At 41.3% G+C, this 15,088-nt stretch overlaps 1 protein-coding gene across 4 annotated transcripts in view; it reads left to right on the top strand.

Moving 5' to 3' along the window:
* Pdgfd (platelet derived growth factor D) overlaps positions 1–14,789 on the top strand; it is a 199,201-nt gene extending 184,412 nt beyond the window's left edge. For all 4 annotated transcript variants that reach the window (XM_051177794.1, XM_051177793.1, XM_051177792.1 and 1 more), the window contains 2 exons: positions 2,003–2,217; positions 14,254–14,789. In XM_051177794.1, coding sequence (XP_051033751.1) covers positions 2,003–2,217; positions 14,254–14,379 — 341 coding nt within the window. In that variant the 3' untranslated portion in view covers positions 14,380–14,789. The remainder of the gene's footprint in view (positions 1–2,002; positions 2,218–14,253) is intronic.
* Positions 14,790–15,088: the final 299 nt, after the last annotated feature.

Here is a 15,088-nt window from a genome sequence, read left to right as displayed (position 1 = left end):
GGCATTGGATCCTAGGGCATCTGTGATGTTTCTCTGGTGGTAGCCTGGTTGGTGCACAAGGTAAGGTACTCAGAGTGGGTACCAGGATTTCTTCTAACTAGTTGTGCAGTACATTACTTGGGTGTGCATCAATTAGAGAATTCAGATGTAGATTATGAGAAAACCTTTTAAAATGTAAGTCATGCAGCAATTATATAAGTAAATATGTATAGTTGTCTTGGTTTCTGTTCTGCTACTGTAATAAATACCTGAACATCAAGCAACTTGGGAAAGACAGCTTTGCTTTGACTCATAGTTTGACCTTACGGTCCATCACTGTGGGAGCCACAGCAGTAGGAGCTTGAGAAGGCAGCTGCTCATGCTGCATCCTGATATAAGAATCAACAAGCATCAAATGCTAAGGCTCATATCACATTTTTATTTTATGCAGTCGAGTATCCCTGCTCAAGGAATATTTCCACCCACATTTTAGATAGTTCATACCTTATGAATTAATCCTCACAACATCAAACATCAAAGTGACTTAGATTTGAAAATTTAGTATAGCATTATTAATTCATCATAATCCCCATTCAGAATTCTCCTTAATAATTATTTTTAAGAAGAGAAATAGGAGGGGGGGTGGTACTGGCATTTTCTCTCCTTGCTTTAACCACCTACTTTTAAAGGGGGAAAAATTAAAGGTGGAGAAAATCAAGTGAATTAAGATAAAATTAGCCAGCATTCATCACATAACAGGTCCACTCTTTCAGCCTTTTAAATACTTGAATGCTTTAGAGGAGGAAGCAGATGCTCCACTAAAAGGAAACATAAGGTAAAGTCACATTCTCATTGAACAGCAAGACACCACTGCCACCTGGGATTCGATGCGCACGCATGCTCCTTGGATTCCATGGGCACGCATGCTCCTTGGATTTGATGTGCACGCATGCTCCTTGGAGTTGATGTACATGCATGCTCCTTGGATTCCATGGGCACGCTTGTTCCTTGGATTCCATGGGCACGCTTGCTCCTTGGATTCCATGTGCACGCATGCTCCCTGGATTTGATGCGCAGACTTGCTCCTTGGATTCGATGCGCAGGCTTGCTCCTTGGATTCGATGCGCAGGCTTGCTCTTTGGATTCCATGGGCACGCATGCTCCTTGGATTCCATGGGCACGCATGCTCCTTGGATTCCATGGGCACGCATGCTCCTTGGATTCGATGCGCAGGCTTGCTCCTTGGATTCGATGCGCAGGCTTGCTCCTTGGATTCCATGCGCACGCATGCTCCTTGGATTCGATGCGCAGACTTGCTCCTTGGATTCCATGCGCAGACTTGCTCCTTCACCCCACTGTACTACTGTTTTCACTAGTGCCTTGATTGGTTTTGGAATTAAAATAAATAAAACCTTTTTCTTCACACTGTTCATCTGTAAATAGTTCAGTGTTGGAAATCATTAGACGTTAAAGTAACTCTCCTAATGTTGCCCCTGTATGATTCAGATTATATTTAACAACTGGGACTTGGGGTATATTTATTTATTTTTTTAAGATAGGGTAATTATAATTATTTTAAATTGTCAAAAGTTTCATTTCTTTTTTTTTTTTTTTTGAGTCACTTTGTTATTTCTTTTTTCTTTTTGCATCATTTAAGGTTCTCAGGCAAAGCCTTGTGGCGCATGCCTGTAATCCCAGCACTCTGGAGGTGGGTGAATCAGGCATTCAACCATTTTCAGCTATATAGCAAGTTCGGGGCAAGCCTGGGCTATATCAAACCTGTGTCAAAAATGTTACACATGCACAAGTTATAGGAAATTTCAGTGAAGATTCAAATTTCACCTAATGAATGTTTTGTGATTTTGATCATATGGGTTCAAAAGGGAAACAGGAATTTTCCAACCATAGTAGGATCCCAAGGACAAGTTTACCCCCTGCATTAGGTTTATCTCGAATCAGAATCTTTGCTTATGCACGTGTCTGCTCACAAGCTCACTGCCTGTGTGTGTGTCTTTGCCCCCAGTGGACCTGGACAGGCTCAATGATGATGTCAAGCGTTACAGTTGCACTCCCAGGAATCACTCGGTCAATCTCAGGGAGGAGCTGAAACTGACCAATGCAGTCTTCTTCCCACGATGCCTCCTCGTGCAGCGCTGTGGAGGCAACTGCGGTTGTGGAACTGTCAGCTGGAAGTCCTGCACCTGCAGCTCAGGGAAGACGGTGAAGAAGTATCATGAGGTACATCATCTCCAGCGTCGTTCCAGTGCTGTACCCAGCTACTCTAGCCTTGTCATCTTGTATCCGTGAGGTCATGGGAGATCATGCCACTTAACATGGTTGGTCAAGGGGTTGAAGGGATTGCACACTGGATAAGAGCACTTGCTGACTTTGCAAAGGGCCCCTGTTCCTTTTCCAGACACATGGTAGCTTACAGCTGGAATGTTACACTAGTTCCAGAGGATCGACAGGCACTGCACATGTACGAGGCACATACACACATGCAGGTCAAATGTTCATACACACACAATGAAAGTAATGAAATCTGTACAAAGAAATATGGTTGTTCAATTGCTCACCCAGTCAAGGGTGTGGCTGGGAGCTAAAATTGTACCTTGGCTCAAGGTTAATTCCATCCAAAGAAGGGACTCCTGCTTTACCTTCACAGTAAACATATGGGAAGACAACAGTGTATCAGATTATATATTGATACTTTTTAGATCCTCTTCATCCAACTTGTAGAGAAATCTGGTATTTATTTATAGGCTATAACTGTTAAATCTAGGTAGCTGCAAGAAAATACTAAGGACCAAATTTTCTTTCAATGGAATTATAGTTGAAAAAAAAAAAAAAAAAAAAGCAGAGTAAAAATGTAAATTGTCCGAGGCCTGTTCATTCTCTAAATGGTGAAGTGGTTTTCATGGAAATGCTTAATTTCCCTAAATAGTATTCACTGCTACCTGGAGACTTAGCTCTTAGATTGTTAAAGAAGTGAAAAGTAAACGTAAAGATCAAGATCAGAAAACACAAATTAAAGGACATGTTTGTTACAGTGAGAACACAGCGGCTCAAGCTCTGGGGTAGCCAGTGCTAAAAGAATGCATTAGCTCAAGGTTGTATTCATAGGTAGTGATCCAAGGCTGACAGATGAGGAAGAGGCGAGGCATCCATGCAAATGCACTTAAAAATGCTAACATGTGGCACAGATGTTGCCCTTGGGCAACTTTGGGTGCTAAGGAGGTGCTTTATGGGCAGTAGTGCTTGGTGGCCCTGGCAGTTGAAATGTGCTTGATCCCCACGGATCATAGGGAATGGCACTATTAGGAGTTACGGCTTTGTTGGAGTGTATGGATAGCCTTGTTGGAGGAAGTGTGTCACTTTGGAAGTAGGCTTTGAGGTCTCATACATGATCAAGTATTTTAGATCACTTCCTGCTGCCTGTGCGTCAAGATGTGGCCCCACCACATCTGCGCATGCCGCCATACTTCCCACTGCCATGACCCCCACCACGATGATAGAGAGCCAACCCTCTGAAAATGTAAGCCACCCTCGCTTAGATGCTTTCCTTTATCAGAGTTGTTGCACTCGCGGTATCACTTCACAGCAATAAAAACCCTAACTAAGGCAGAGGTTAATCAATAGGACCTGAGTTCAAAACCAGGCAGAGAGAAGGAATACATGGACAGTCTCTCAAAATAAGACTTGCAAATTTGAGTTGCGGGTGTGAGAGCTGAGCATAGGGGGTTAAGTTTGTAATGTCCGCATTTGAGAGGCAGAGGCAGGGGAATTTCTGCAACTTAGAAGTCAGTGTAGGCCATACAATAAGTCCCAGACCTTTTTCAAAACAAACAAACAAAAAAAGATAAAACAGCAGGCTACAAATAGTCCTAGACCTTGATCAAAACAAACAAAAACAAAAGATAAAACACTAACTTTGCATCAGGTACTTTTGGGTTGTTGTTGTTGTTATAGTGGTTTTCTGTCCTGGAAACAATGTAATGTAACTTCTGAAGAAAAAAAAAAAAAAAAAAAAAAAAAAAAAAAAAAACCGGAGCACATCAACACTGCCTCTGTGCATTGGGAGAGACAGGTCCCACAACAGTGTTAGATTCCCAGAAGCATAATTTACCATTTTACACCCACACAAAAAGCATTTTCTGGGTCTTAAGAATAGCTGCCTTTTTGTGACTGGGTTCCTCACACAGGATGGTTTCTTCTAGTTCCATCCATGTCCCTGCGAATTTCAGGACTCCATTGTGGTTTTCATTGTGTAAATGTACCACATTTTTCCCATCCCAACATTGAGAGGCATCAATGTTGCTTCCAGGTTCTGTGGGTGTTAGTTAGGAGGACTGGGCAGTCTATGGGGCCTCTAGTAATGGATCAGTATTTATCCCTAGTGTAAGAATAGACTTTGGGAGCCCATTCCACATAGAGGGACACTCTCAGCCTAGACACATGGGGGAGGGCCTAGGCCCTGCCCCAAATGATGTGACAGACTTTGAAGACTCCCCATGGAAGGCCTCACCCTCTTTGGGGGTGGGCTGGGGTTTGGTAGGGAGGATGGGAGGATGGGAAGGTGAGGGAACTGGGATTGGCATGTAAAACAAGCTTGTTTCAAATTTAAATTTGAAAGGGGGGAGAAGGATAGTCGGCTCCACCCCACTGCATTCAGAGGAAAGTAAAAGCTGTTCTCATGTGAACAGAGTGGTATCGCCCCTGTTCACCGTGCTTTATTTCTGTGTGAGCAGATGAACCCCAGATTGAAGGTTGTCCTTCAGTCTCAGAATGTCAATTTTGTCATGTTTACCAAAAAGATAAATGTGGGGTTCAGTAATTGGTGGGAGCTAAAATACTCCAGGAAGTGTCAGGATCTGCTGTGCAGTGGCAGTGAGCCACGATGTGCAAGACCAGCTTTGATGCATCTGCAGACTGCTTTCCTTTTGTCTTGACTCTGGGGAATGAGGTTTCAGCTTGACTTTTTTTTTTCCATGTTCCTTATTTCTAGAAACTCCAAAAATGAGTTCTGCATGGCAGGCAGTTGGGCCTGTGTAATCTGAAGCCTCAGATACCAACCTCTCATCAGTTCCTCTATTCTCTGTTGTCTACAACAGCCAGCCTTGAGCTGCCTGTCACAATTAATGACAAAGAGGAAAGCCTTGATCGCTTTGTTTGGTTGTGAGGTATAAAACATCAGTGTTCTTCTGGAAGTACGGTGTATAGCATCGCATTCAGACGCAGGTCATAATATTTGTCCAGGTAGGGCTCCACAGAGTCCTATATGAAATGACCCTACCAAGTGCGGGACAAAAGCACCCAACAGCATCAATCACTCGGTCAGGTCATTGACTGAAAAACAGGCCTGTCAACCTCCCGTCCAACTGCTAAAATGTGTCAGGGTGGTCACTGTCAGGTGCTCTGTGAAGAGTGGCAGAGAACTTCTTCCAGTTCCAGAAACATCCTCAGCTCATTAGGAGAAAGTGGAAACCCTTTATTCTACATTCTATTTTATTCTGTTCTATTATTCTATTACTCCGTGCCTATATTCTTACCTCTGCTACATAAAAGGCAGCTTCCCCAGTCTGTGTTGCAGCTGATGAGATGTGAAATGAGTTTCTATGAGAAGTGATGGCCCTAAGGGATTAAGAACATAGAGAGCCTGTGTGCTTCTCCACAAGAATTTTAGTGCTCAACAGTCAGAGATAAGAATGAACAATTAGAAAGTTCTAGGTGAAGCTAACAGTGTCACTGTTTGCACAGGCCATGCACTACTTCTCTTGTAGTGGGGTGAGTGTCTTCAGTGCAGGACAAAGTATTTCTGCTTTCAACTTTCAGGATGAATGCATGATAGTGCTTACTGTGTAATTCTGAGGACCTGGGTTCAAATCCTAGGCACCCATATAAAACCTGGGTATGACCACATGTGTCTGTAAACCCTTCACTGTGATAGGTAGAGATGGGGGATCACTGGGTTTATGTCCACAGGCATAGATAACACACAAACACACACACACACATACACACATACACGCACACATGCATACATACACACACGTTCACACAGTAATATGAGTGTGCATGTATATATATATGTGTGTGTATATATATAGATATAGATATGTGTGTGTATATATATGTGTGTGTGTGTGTATATATATATGTGTATATATATATATATATATATATATATATAGTTTTGCAGGTTTCCAGATTCATCTTTCATAGCATTCCTCCCCTTCATCTCTGAACACATAGTGTAAACTTGGAAAAATACCATTTCTGAGTTTGTGACTGAGGCCACCCTAATCAGAGAGACAATAGCAGAAGCGCATAAAGATTTAACACCTTTCACATGGCACAGGAGCTATTGTAAACAAATGAAGACCCTTACAAACTCATCAGCCTGAGGGCAGTTCTGTGTAGCAGGTCTGATGAAGGCCGATGGGTGGTGGAGTGCGCATCACTGCTGAGACCAGAGCACCCACAGGGCATTGTTCAGGGTTCTCTTCTGTCCTGTTGTCTGAAAGACGACAGTGATTTTTCATCAGAATAAAAACGGTCCACAGCTCATATGAGGCTGTCTTCTTCCATCGGGGCACGGAGCTCCTATAAGGTCTTCTCATCCTGCTTCATGGGGTTTATGACCTATTTCACGAGAGACAGCTGAGAGTATCTGTAGAATGACTTCTGTCCTTCCAAAACATACTTTGGGTAGTGACTCTTTCAAAGGCAAGGCTCAGTTCATCCAGCACCTGCTGGAAACAGATGCAGATGCACAACCAAACATTAGGCAGCACTCAGGAATCAAGCTGAAGAGAGGAAGGATTGCAGGATCCAGAGAGTCGAGGACGTCACAAGAAAACCCACAGAATCAACCAACCTGGGTTCACAGGGGCTCAGGGAGTCTGAACCGACAACCAGGGATCCTGCATGGGACTGATGTAGGCACTCTGCATAGATGTTAAGTTGTGTAGCTTGGTCCTCTTATGGGCCTCCTCACAGTGGGAGCAGGGGTTGTCCCTGAGTCTTTTACTGGTTTTGGGGTTGCTATTCCTCATACTGGGTTACCTTGCCCAGCCTTAATATATGGGGAGGTGCTTAGTCTTACTCCAACTGGATATGTCATATTTTGTTGCTATCCATGGGACCCCAGTTCTTTCCTGAACAGAGAAAAAGTGGGCTGGGGGTAGAAACGGAGAAGGGGTGGAGGGGCAGGACTGTGTGTTTGGGGGGGGGTGCTGGAGGACTGCAGCCAGTATGTAAAATAAAGAAAGAAAACCAAGGGTCAGGGCTGGGGCTGTAGTTCAGTGGCAGAGTCCTTGCCTGGCATAGTCAGGTCCTAGCTTCAATATCACTACTACCAGTACATAACAATAACAATATAATTCAGTGATATTATTTCAGTTCTCCCTTTCATAATGAATTGTGACTATTTGTCATCGTTTAGCCTCTAGGCCACAGCCATTGAGTCAATAGTCAAAAACTTAGGGGACAACAGACAAATGTATTTTACCTATTTTCTCTGTCCTTCCCATATTGATACCATCATGATGCTGTGTGTTAATCAGAGCTTTCTAGAGAAATAAGAATGATAGAGGTGGAAAGAGAGAGAAAGAGAGAGAAAGAATTTATTAAATTAACTATTTTCAGATGTTCAGATGCCTCAGCCATCCCAATCTGGCGCCAAACACCTGGACGGTTCTTGGAGAGCAGCTGTTCCATAGTCAAACCAGGAAATGGAATCACTGCTCTGATACCCACAAAGGGTCAACAACACAGTAGGGATGCGAGGGGGTGGGGTGGAGAGAAAAATGCATAGTCTGAGCTACTAACAGAACACAAATCAACTAAGGCAATCAAGTCCTAAATCAGTTTAGGATCCCAACTCATTGATTTCAGTATATGGCAAGTTGACGTAGAACCAAAAATTACACATTAAGGCTTAGCTGCCTATAAGATCCAGTAAAACTTACTGCATGATGGCATAAACTCTGCATATCAGCACAGCTTAGGGAAGAGAACGTTGGACAGTTCCTAGCAACTTATGATGGCCAAGCATCTGACATGTGCACAATGCAGAGAGAGTGATTTTTTTAATTTAATTTCATTGTAAGTAATTGAAATACGAATTGCCAGGTGGACCAGTGGATACCATGCTTGTTGTATAGAGTGGAGATCTACGTTGCTAGTACATATATGGTGGTGGTTCTCAGCCTTCCTAATGCTGTGACCCTTTAATACAGTTCCTCATGTGTAATGACCCCCAACCATAAAACTATTTTTATTGCTACTTCATAGCTATAATATGGCTGCTATTATGAATCATAATGTAAAGAACTGTGTTTTCCAATGTTCTTAAGTGACCCTTGTGAAAGGGTTGTTTGCCCACGTAGGGTTCACGACACACAGGTTGAGAGTTGCTGATTTATGGCATCTAGAGTTATCCTTCCATCTTTGTGTGTTAATGCAGAATTTTATATTTAAAAACTGACATCTGATTATAGTGTGAAGGATAGAAGATATAAGTGGTCATATATCCCTGAAATGCAGGCTTCATAAGACTAAAATAATGCGCCTGATCTATTCTGGAAGAATAAACAGCAAATTATAAGACACAATAAGGAAGAAGACAGACTCAAGGGAGTAGTGGGTCCAAAGAGCAGTACTAAGAAGTTCAATCATCTCCAGAAGAGTGGACCCTAGGTAAGGTACTGAGATGTCCAATCTGAGCTGCAGATTTAAAAGAAGTGTACTGTTTCCTTTTACATGCTTGATACTTTTTTACTAAAACTGACACTAAACCAAGCAAATGAGAACTAAGAAACCAAAAGACAAGACATTCTACCCTCTGCAAAAAGAAGCAGTGAGGTTGAGGTCATGAATGTAACTAACCACAATGAACATCAGGAAATGCTGGATAGCAGCTTCCTGGAACAAGCATCTGCAGAGCAGACAGAGAGCCTTCGTTAACCTTTGGAGGCACTGTGAGTCATGCCTTTTCCATGCTGTGTTAGAGGGAACCAGGTCAAGAAGCAGAAAGGCATAGGTTCAAGCTCTGCCCAAGCAGGATGCTGCTGAACGCTAGCCAAGGAAATCCCCCAGTCCCAGAGAAGCCTGCAAATTGAAGGCCTTCCAATAGCATGAAATCCATCATATGTTCCACATTTCCCTCTACTCAGAATATCGTACTGAAATTGTATAAGCCATATGAAGGAACTGAAGATTAAAGGGCCCTGAGATTGCAAAACAATAAAGATATAGTGTGGTGGTGTGGGATGTTACTTGGAGAGAGAGAGAGAGAGAGAGAGAGAGAGAGAGAGAGAGAGAGAGAGAGAGAGTGAGTTTAGTCATTCAGAATGGCAATCAACACTTTTACATCTTTCCATGTGGGGATGTGAGGTGGGTGACACCATCCAGAGATTGTAAACTACAACACAAGTAAGAACAGAATTATCTGAGCCAATGGCCCAACTGTCTTTACAATGACTGCTTTCCAGCCCTGATAATCACAGGCCAAGTGAATAACCCTTCATTCCAATACTGTAACATACAGATGATACCCCTTTCCACACCAGGCCTTAGGAAACCTGCAAGAGATATGATGCTCTCTAGGCTAACAAGTCTCACCCATGTCATAAACAACACCCAAAGGTGTTTTAGAACTCTGTGCATGACACCTCCCATGTTTTCCTGCAACAGAGAAGCTAGATACGTAGACAGGATTCCTCTAAAGTGTGCTTAAAATTATTTTACCATTTAATTCTATAAAGGTTCCCATGATAATTACAGCATGCTCATATAAGGCTTTTGTTTGAAACAAATATTCACAGATGTCAAGATTGCCTTTTTAGAAGCCATAAGCATTCCCTAAACCCTCACTGTAACCCAAGTCTCTGTCACCTTCAAACTTTTCAGTATATTATTTAAGCTGTTCACAACAGCTTAAATAGTCTTTCCTTGGGGTACTGTGTTTTAACCAAGTTTCAGTACTTCACACAGACAGCTCAGTCTCTGAGGAGTCATCATCAGGGAAAAAAACATAATTCTTATTCCAAATACCTTTCCTGACACTCAAGTTTCAAAGTAATTCATGACACCCCTGATAAGGTGTGAATCTCTACATTCATGTGAAGTCTTTACATGTGAAAGAAGTTAAATGGAAGCAAACACTAGGAATTTATTTCCTAAGGAAAGGAATCTCTATGTTGAAACTGCCTGCCTTCCAACTTAGGTAAAACCTTAAATAAACTCTTAATGATACAGGTTTATATAATACATTTACCCTGAAATATGTGCTTGTATCTCTATGCCATCCATTAATTTGGGCACTGTTACAGGGCTTTAACTACTTTTTTTATATTCCCAATAAACAAGAGCTCAAGTCAGCAGATAGCTTTTTCTGCCTGGTATTGTTTTATTACTGTAATAGCCTTATAGCAATGACTCATTCACTGGTGTATTAGCAACAAGGCAAAGGGTTGTAGTCAAACATCTTGTGTGTCTGTGACACTGGTTATTTATAAAGCTGAGCATCTCTGATTTTGTAGCATAAAAGCCATCAACTGGGTCTGTAACTCTCCATTTAGTAGATACCAATTTTCTTGGCTTCATTTGGTGTCTCCAGACAAAGAAAGGGAGTCCAGATTTCCATTTTCATCCATAGATGGTGAGCCATGGCTGGCTACACCTCGGTGCATTTTCATTTCAGTGTGTATTCTTGCATCTGTGAATCATAGCTTGGAAAATAGGACAGCATTCTGTGACAGCACCCGTTATCAAGTCCCTTTGGCTGTTGCGGTTAATTCAATGGTCACTCTTCTCTAAACATGGCCAGGTAACCCATAACCCACCAGTTTGCTCTCCCTGATAAAAGCTTTTCATTTTCTTTTAACTTCCCATGCTTCCTCAAATCAGCCTTGCTTTCTTCATCCTTTCGGTACTGTGGACCTGGACTTAAGACTATTACAGGGTCTGAAGCTTTGAACATCAGTGCTGTGATCAGCCATTAAAGCAGTGCAATTTCCACTTTGTTCAAATAGTGTCTTTTCTGACTTGTCTGGAAAAAGTGTCTGCCACTTCTTTTTTTTTTTTTCTTATCACCAAAACATATATACATACATACATACATACATACATACATACATACATACATTGTAGTTTATTATAAATCACATGAAGGGGTGTTCCTGAATGATCAGATCAGCTAAAACACCTGCCTAGACTCTTATACCAAACATTCGTCATGTTTGCCTTCAAATGGAAAGCAAATCAGCAGAGCACTGATGTTATAGTTGCCTGCCACTGAAAATTACCAGCCTTTGACAATGGTCTTCTTTAACATGTACTTAGGAAGGTCAGCTTTGAAGCAATCATCTTCAAGACATTTTCTTCAGGATCTACTTTGCTGCCAACATGCTGCTTAGAAGTACAAGCAAACCTTGCTGTGGATAAGGATCTGGCCTAGGCCACCTGGAGCTGATGTCTTTTTGGTTCTTCCATAATGGGGGATGTCCTTCTGTATGCCGTGACTATATGTTTCACATATATTGTTGGTGCATAAATGCTGGTTGACCATTAACCCAGACAGGAAGCATAGGCAGAGCTACCAGACTAGGGATGCTGGGAGGAGAAACACATAGAGAGTCGTCAGGGAGATGCATGTAGCCACCGGGAAGGTAGCATGCCTGGGCATTCTATGGTAAGCCAAAACCACATGGAGATGCATAGGTTAATAGAAATGGGTTAATTAAGAGAGAGTTAGGTGGTAATAAACCATCAGCCAAACAGTTTATAATTAATGTAAGCCTTTGTGTGTTTCTTTGGAACTGAAGGGCGGCAGGACTGAACTGGACAGAAACTTTGTCGTCAGTCCCACTTATGAGCACTGTGATCTTGAACAAGTAACTTAATCCCTCTCTCAATATGAGCCTTAAATTAGGAAAATAGATGTGTAATCTAATGAAGTCCAAATAATTTTATACTTGCACAGCCACTTACAACATGGTCTGGTATCTAGGCCATACTTAATGTTGGCGGTAATGGTTAGCATTCTTGTTTTTACAATTCAGTTAACAGAGAGAACATAAAAATTTATGCACAATTATGTGATACAGATTATGCATACATAATTTCAGTAGAATCATAAGGCAAAAATATATGATCTATAAAACTGTCACTTGAACTGACTGAAGCATGATCCTTTATTCTTCTCTTTTTAGAATCATTCTTTTGAATCAAACTCCAGGAACCTCACTGGAATGAACATAAAAACAATGATTCACCTTGCTGGAGAACTCAACACTTAGCATTTCTACAGTCAAATAAAAGGAGACTGTAGACTCAGATGCTCAGTGCTAAGGAGTCTTAGCATAGTTGTTCTTAATACATGCTTTGAGTTTGGTTAACACTTTCAGCACTGACTGTGAGGGTAATACAATGTATAGCATAGAACTGTAGAGATGTCATGGAAAGTTATTAAAGTAAGTTCCCCCTACCCCATGTAATCTCCAGTGAGGACCAAAGTATATCAAACAAAGCATAAGGAGCTCCCACTGCACTTCACACTTGGCTCCAAAGCTTCAGATGCAGAAGGAAATGGTAGGTATGTCACAGAGACATCACATCAGCATTCAGAAGCTAAGAGATAAGATCCTGGTCCTGGGCCTACAGCACCAGAAGACTGTCGATGAGGGGCTTCCTTGCCCTTACAACCCTTTTGTGTCTAATCAGTAAAACATGCATAGCAATGCCTCTTCTACTTCATGTTACAAACAGTGACCAAAACTGGGGAAAACCTGTATAGATATTTGGGAAACTGCAAGATGCTGCACAATTGTTTGTTGGTTTCATGGTGATGAAAGAAACCAGTAGACTATCTAGGCTGGTGGGAACCTAGGTACATGAGGAACAGAAGCAATGGGCTGACTAGCTGTAGAGATGAGTGTAAGATATTACCAAGTGTATGTCCCTGGGCCAGTGTTTGACTCACTGAAGCCTGCAGCAGAAAAGAAGGCATAGAGTCTCTTTAAATTAATGACTAGCAAAATTATTTTAGGGACCAGAGAGATGGCTTAGCAGATAAAATATTTGTTGTGCAAGCCTGACAAAAGGATTCAGTCCCCAAAAAACCCACAGTAGGAGGGAACTTACTCTCCCAAAATTGTCTTCTGACATCCACTGACTTTCTCTCTCTCTCTCTCTCTCTCTCTCACACACACACACACACACACACACACACACACACATACACACACACACACTTTCTCTCATATACACTCTCTCATAATACAAACATATACACACACCATACAAATAAAAGTAACAATAAGTACTTTTAAAAGAAGAAAAAATATTCTAAACTTACTTTAAAAGTCACTATATATTTATTGAGTATGGTAACAAAATGATGACATGCAAGTATTGTTGTAGCTGAGTTCTTTGAATTGTAAAAGGCATTATATAGTCACAAATAATTAATTTTGTGGCCATTAATGGCCTTCTTGGGGAAGGGATTTACTTCAGTATAGCATTTATTGTATTGGCAGATGCTCAAGCCTTATCCTGTCCTGGGAGTTAATATGCTTAGTATTATATTTGTTTAGAAAACATGCTTTGCTCAAAAGAGCAATGATCTCTTTGTATAGTACTTTGCACAGCTTTAGGAGGCTATAAATAATACCTGCTAAGACACCTGAAGACATCTTCCTACTGAAGGTGAGGCAGGGAGATTATTCTGGGAGGCATAGATTCCTGCATGTTATGTGGTCAAAGGTTATTTTCAGAAATGTCTTCATGTGTTTATTTCAACAGCAAGTTTATCTCATTCATTGGACTTTTAAAGGCTTATGCTCTGTCTTAGGGTTTTTACTGCTGTGAAGAGACACCATGACCACAGCAAATCTTCTAAAGGATAACATTTAATCTGGGCTAGCTTACAGTTTCAGAGGTTTAGTCCTTTATCTTCATGGCAGCTTAAAGGCAGGCATGGTTCTGGAGAAGGAGCTAAGTGCTCTACATCTTGATCCTCGGGCAGCAGGAAGTGAATTGTATGCCATATTAGGCATAGCTTGAGCACGTCAGACCTCAAAGCCTGTCTCCACAGTGACACACTTCCTTCAACAAGGCCATCCGTACTCCCACAAGTCACACCTCCCAATGGAGGGCATTTTCTTTCAAATTGCCACACACAGTAGTGATCAAAAGGGAAATAGATCGGTGGCATTGGTTGAATTAACACTCCCCAGGGCTTTCTAATAGTAAATATGCTTCTTATTCTAGGTATTAAAGTTTGAGCCTGGCCATCTCAAGAGAAGGGGCAAAGCTAAGAATATGGCTCTCGTAGATATCCAGTTGGATCACCATGAACGGTGTGACTGTATCTGCAGCTCAAGACCACCTCGATAAGACACTGTGCACCTTTTTACATGAAGCATGAAAAGACCTTTAGATTAAGACATGGTAAGGGACCCTTGTCCCACCCTAAGCAACCAAAATTGATTCTCAGATACAATGCAGCGAACACAGGTGCATATCTCGCTTTGTTAGTGCCATGGTAAGAAGAAGCATATTTCATCAACTTCTCTATCCATAAATATAGGAGTTCATTTATTAATAGTATGTGAAGATATGTATGCATACCCAGACACATGTCTATTTCTATGTGTGTAAATAGATGAAATGCTTTATTCAGTATATTTACTGAGGTCCATCAGAGACAAGTGATTATATTATTACTCAAAAAATTTGCTATAATAAAGATGTGTCAAACATATAAAACATCTCTTTAAGAAATTTAGAATATAAATTTCTTTTGAAATGTTTCACAAAATATATCAGGACTTTCTTAAAGAAGGCATGTGTTCATTAAACAAAAGATGCAACTCTGTTATGTATATATCTTAATTATATTGAAGACAATAAAGTTTCCAGGGATAAGAGCAAGTATTTAAGTATTTTCTGCATGAGATTCACTATACACCTACAAATGTGGATGGTAATTATCTGTCTCCAAAACAACATCAAAGTCATACACAGTTGTATTTTGTCAAGCAAACTAAATCATTGAGCACCCTTCTCAATCAGTTGTTCAGGGAGTGTGAAAGTCTTTCAAGAG

This window comes from Phodopus roborovskii, unplaced genomic scaffold (genome assembly GCF_943737965.1).
Source record: "Phodopus roborovskii unplaced genomic scaffold, PHOROB, whole genome shotgun sequence".
Lineage (NCBI taxonomy): Eukaryota > Metazoa > Chordata > Mammalia > Rodentia > Cricetidae > Phodopus > Phodopus roborovskii.
The sequence above is the reverse complement of the archived record's forward strand: the minus strand, read 5'-3'. Positions and strand labels throughout refer to the sequence as shown.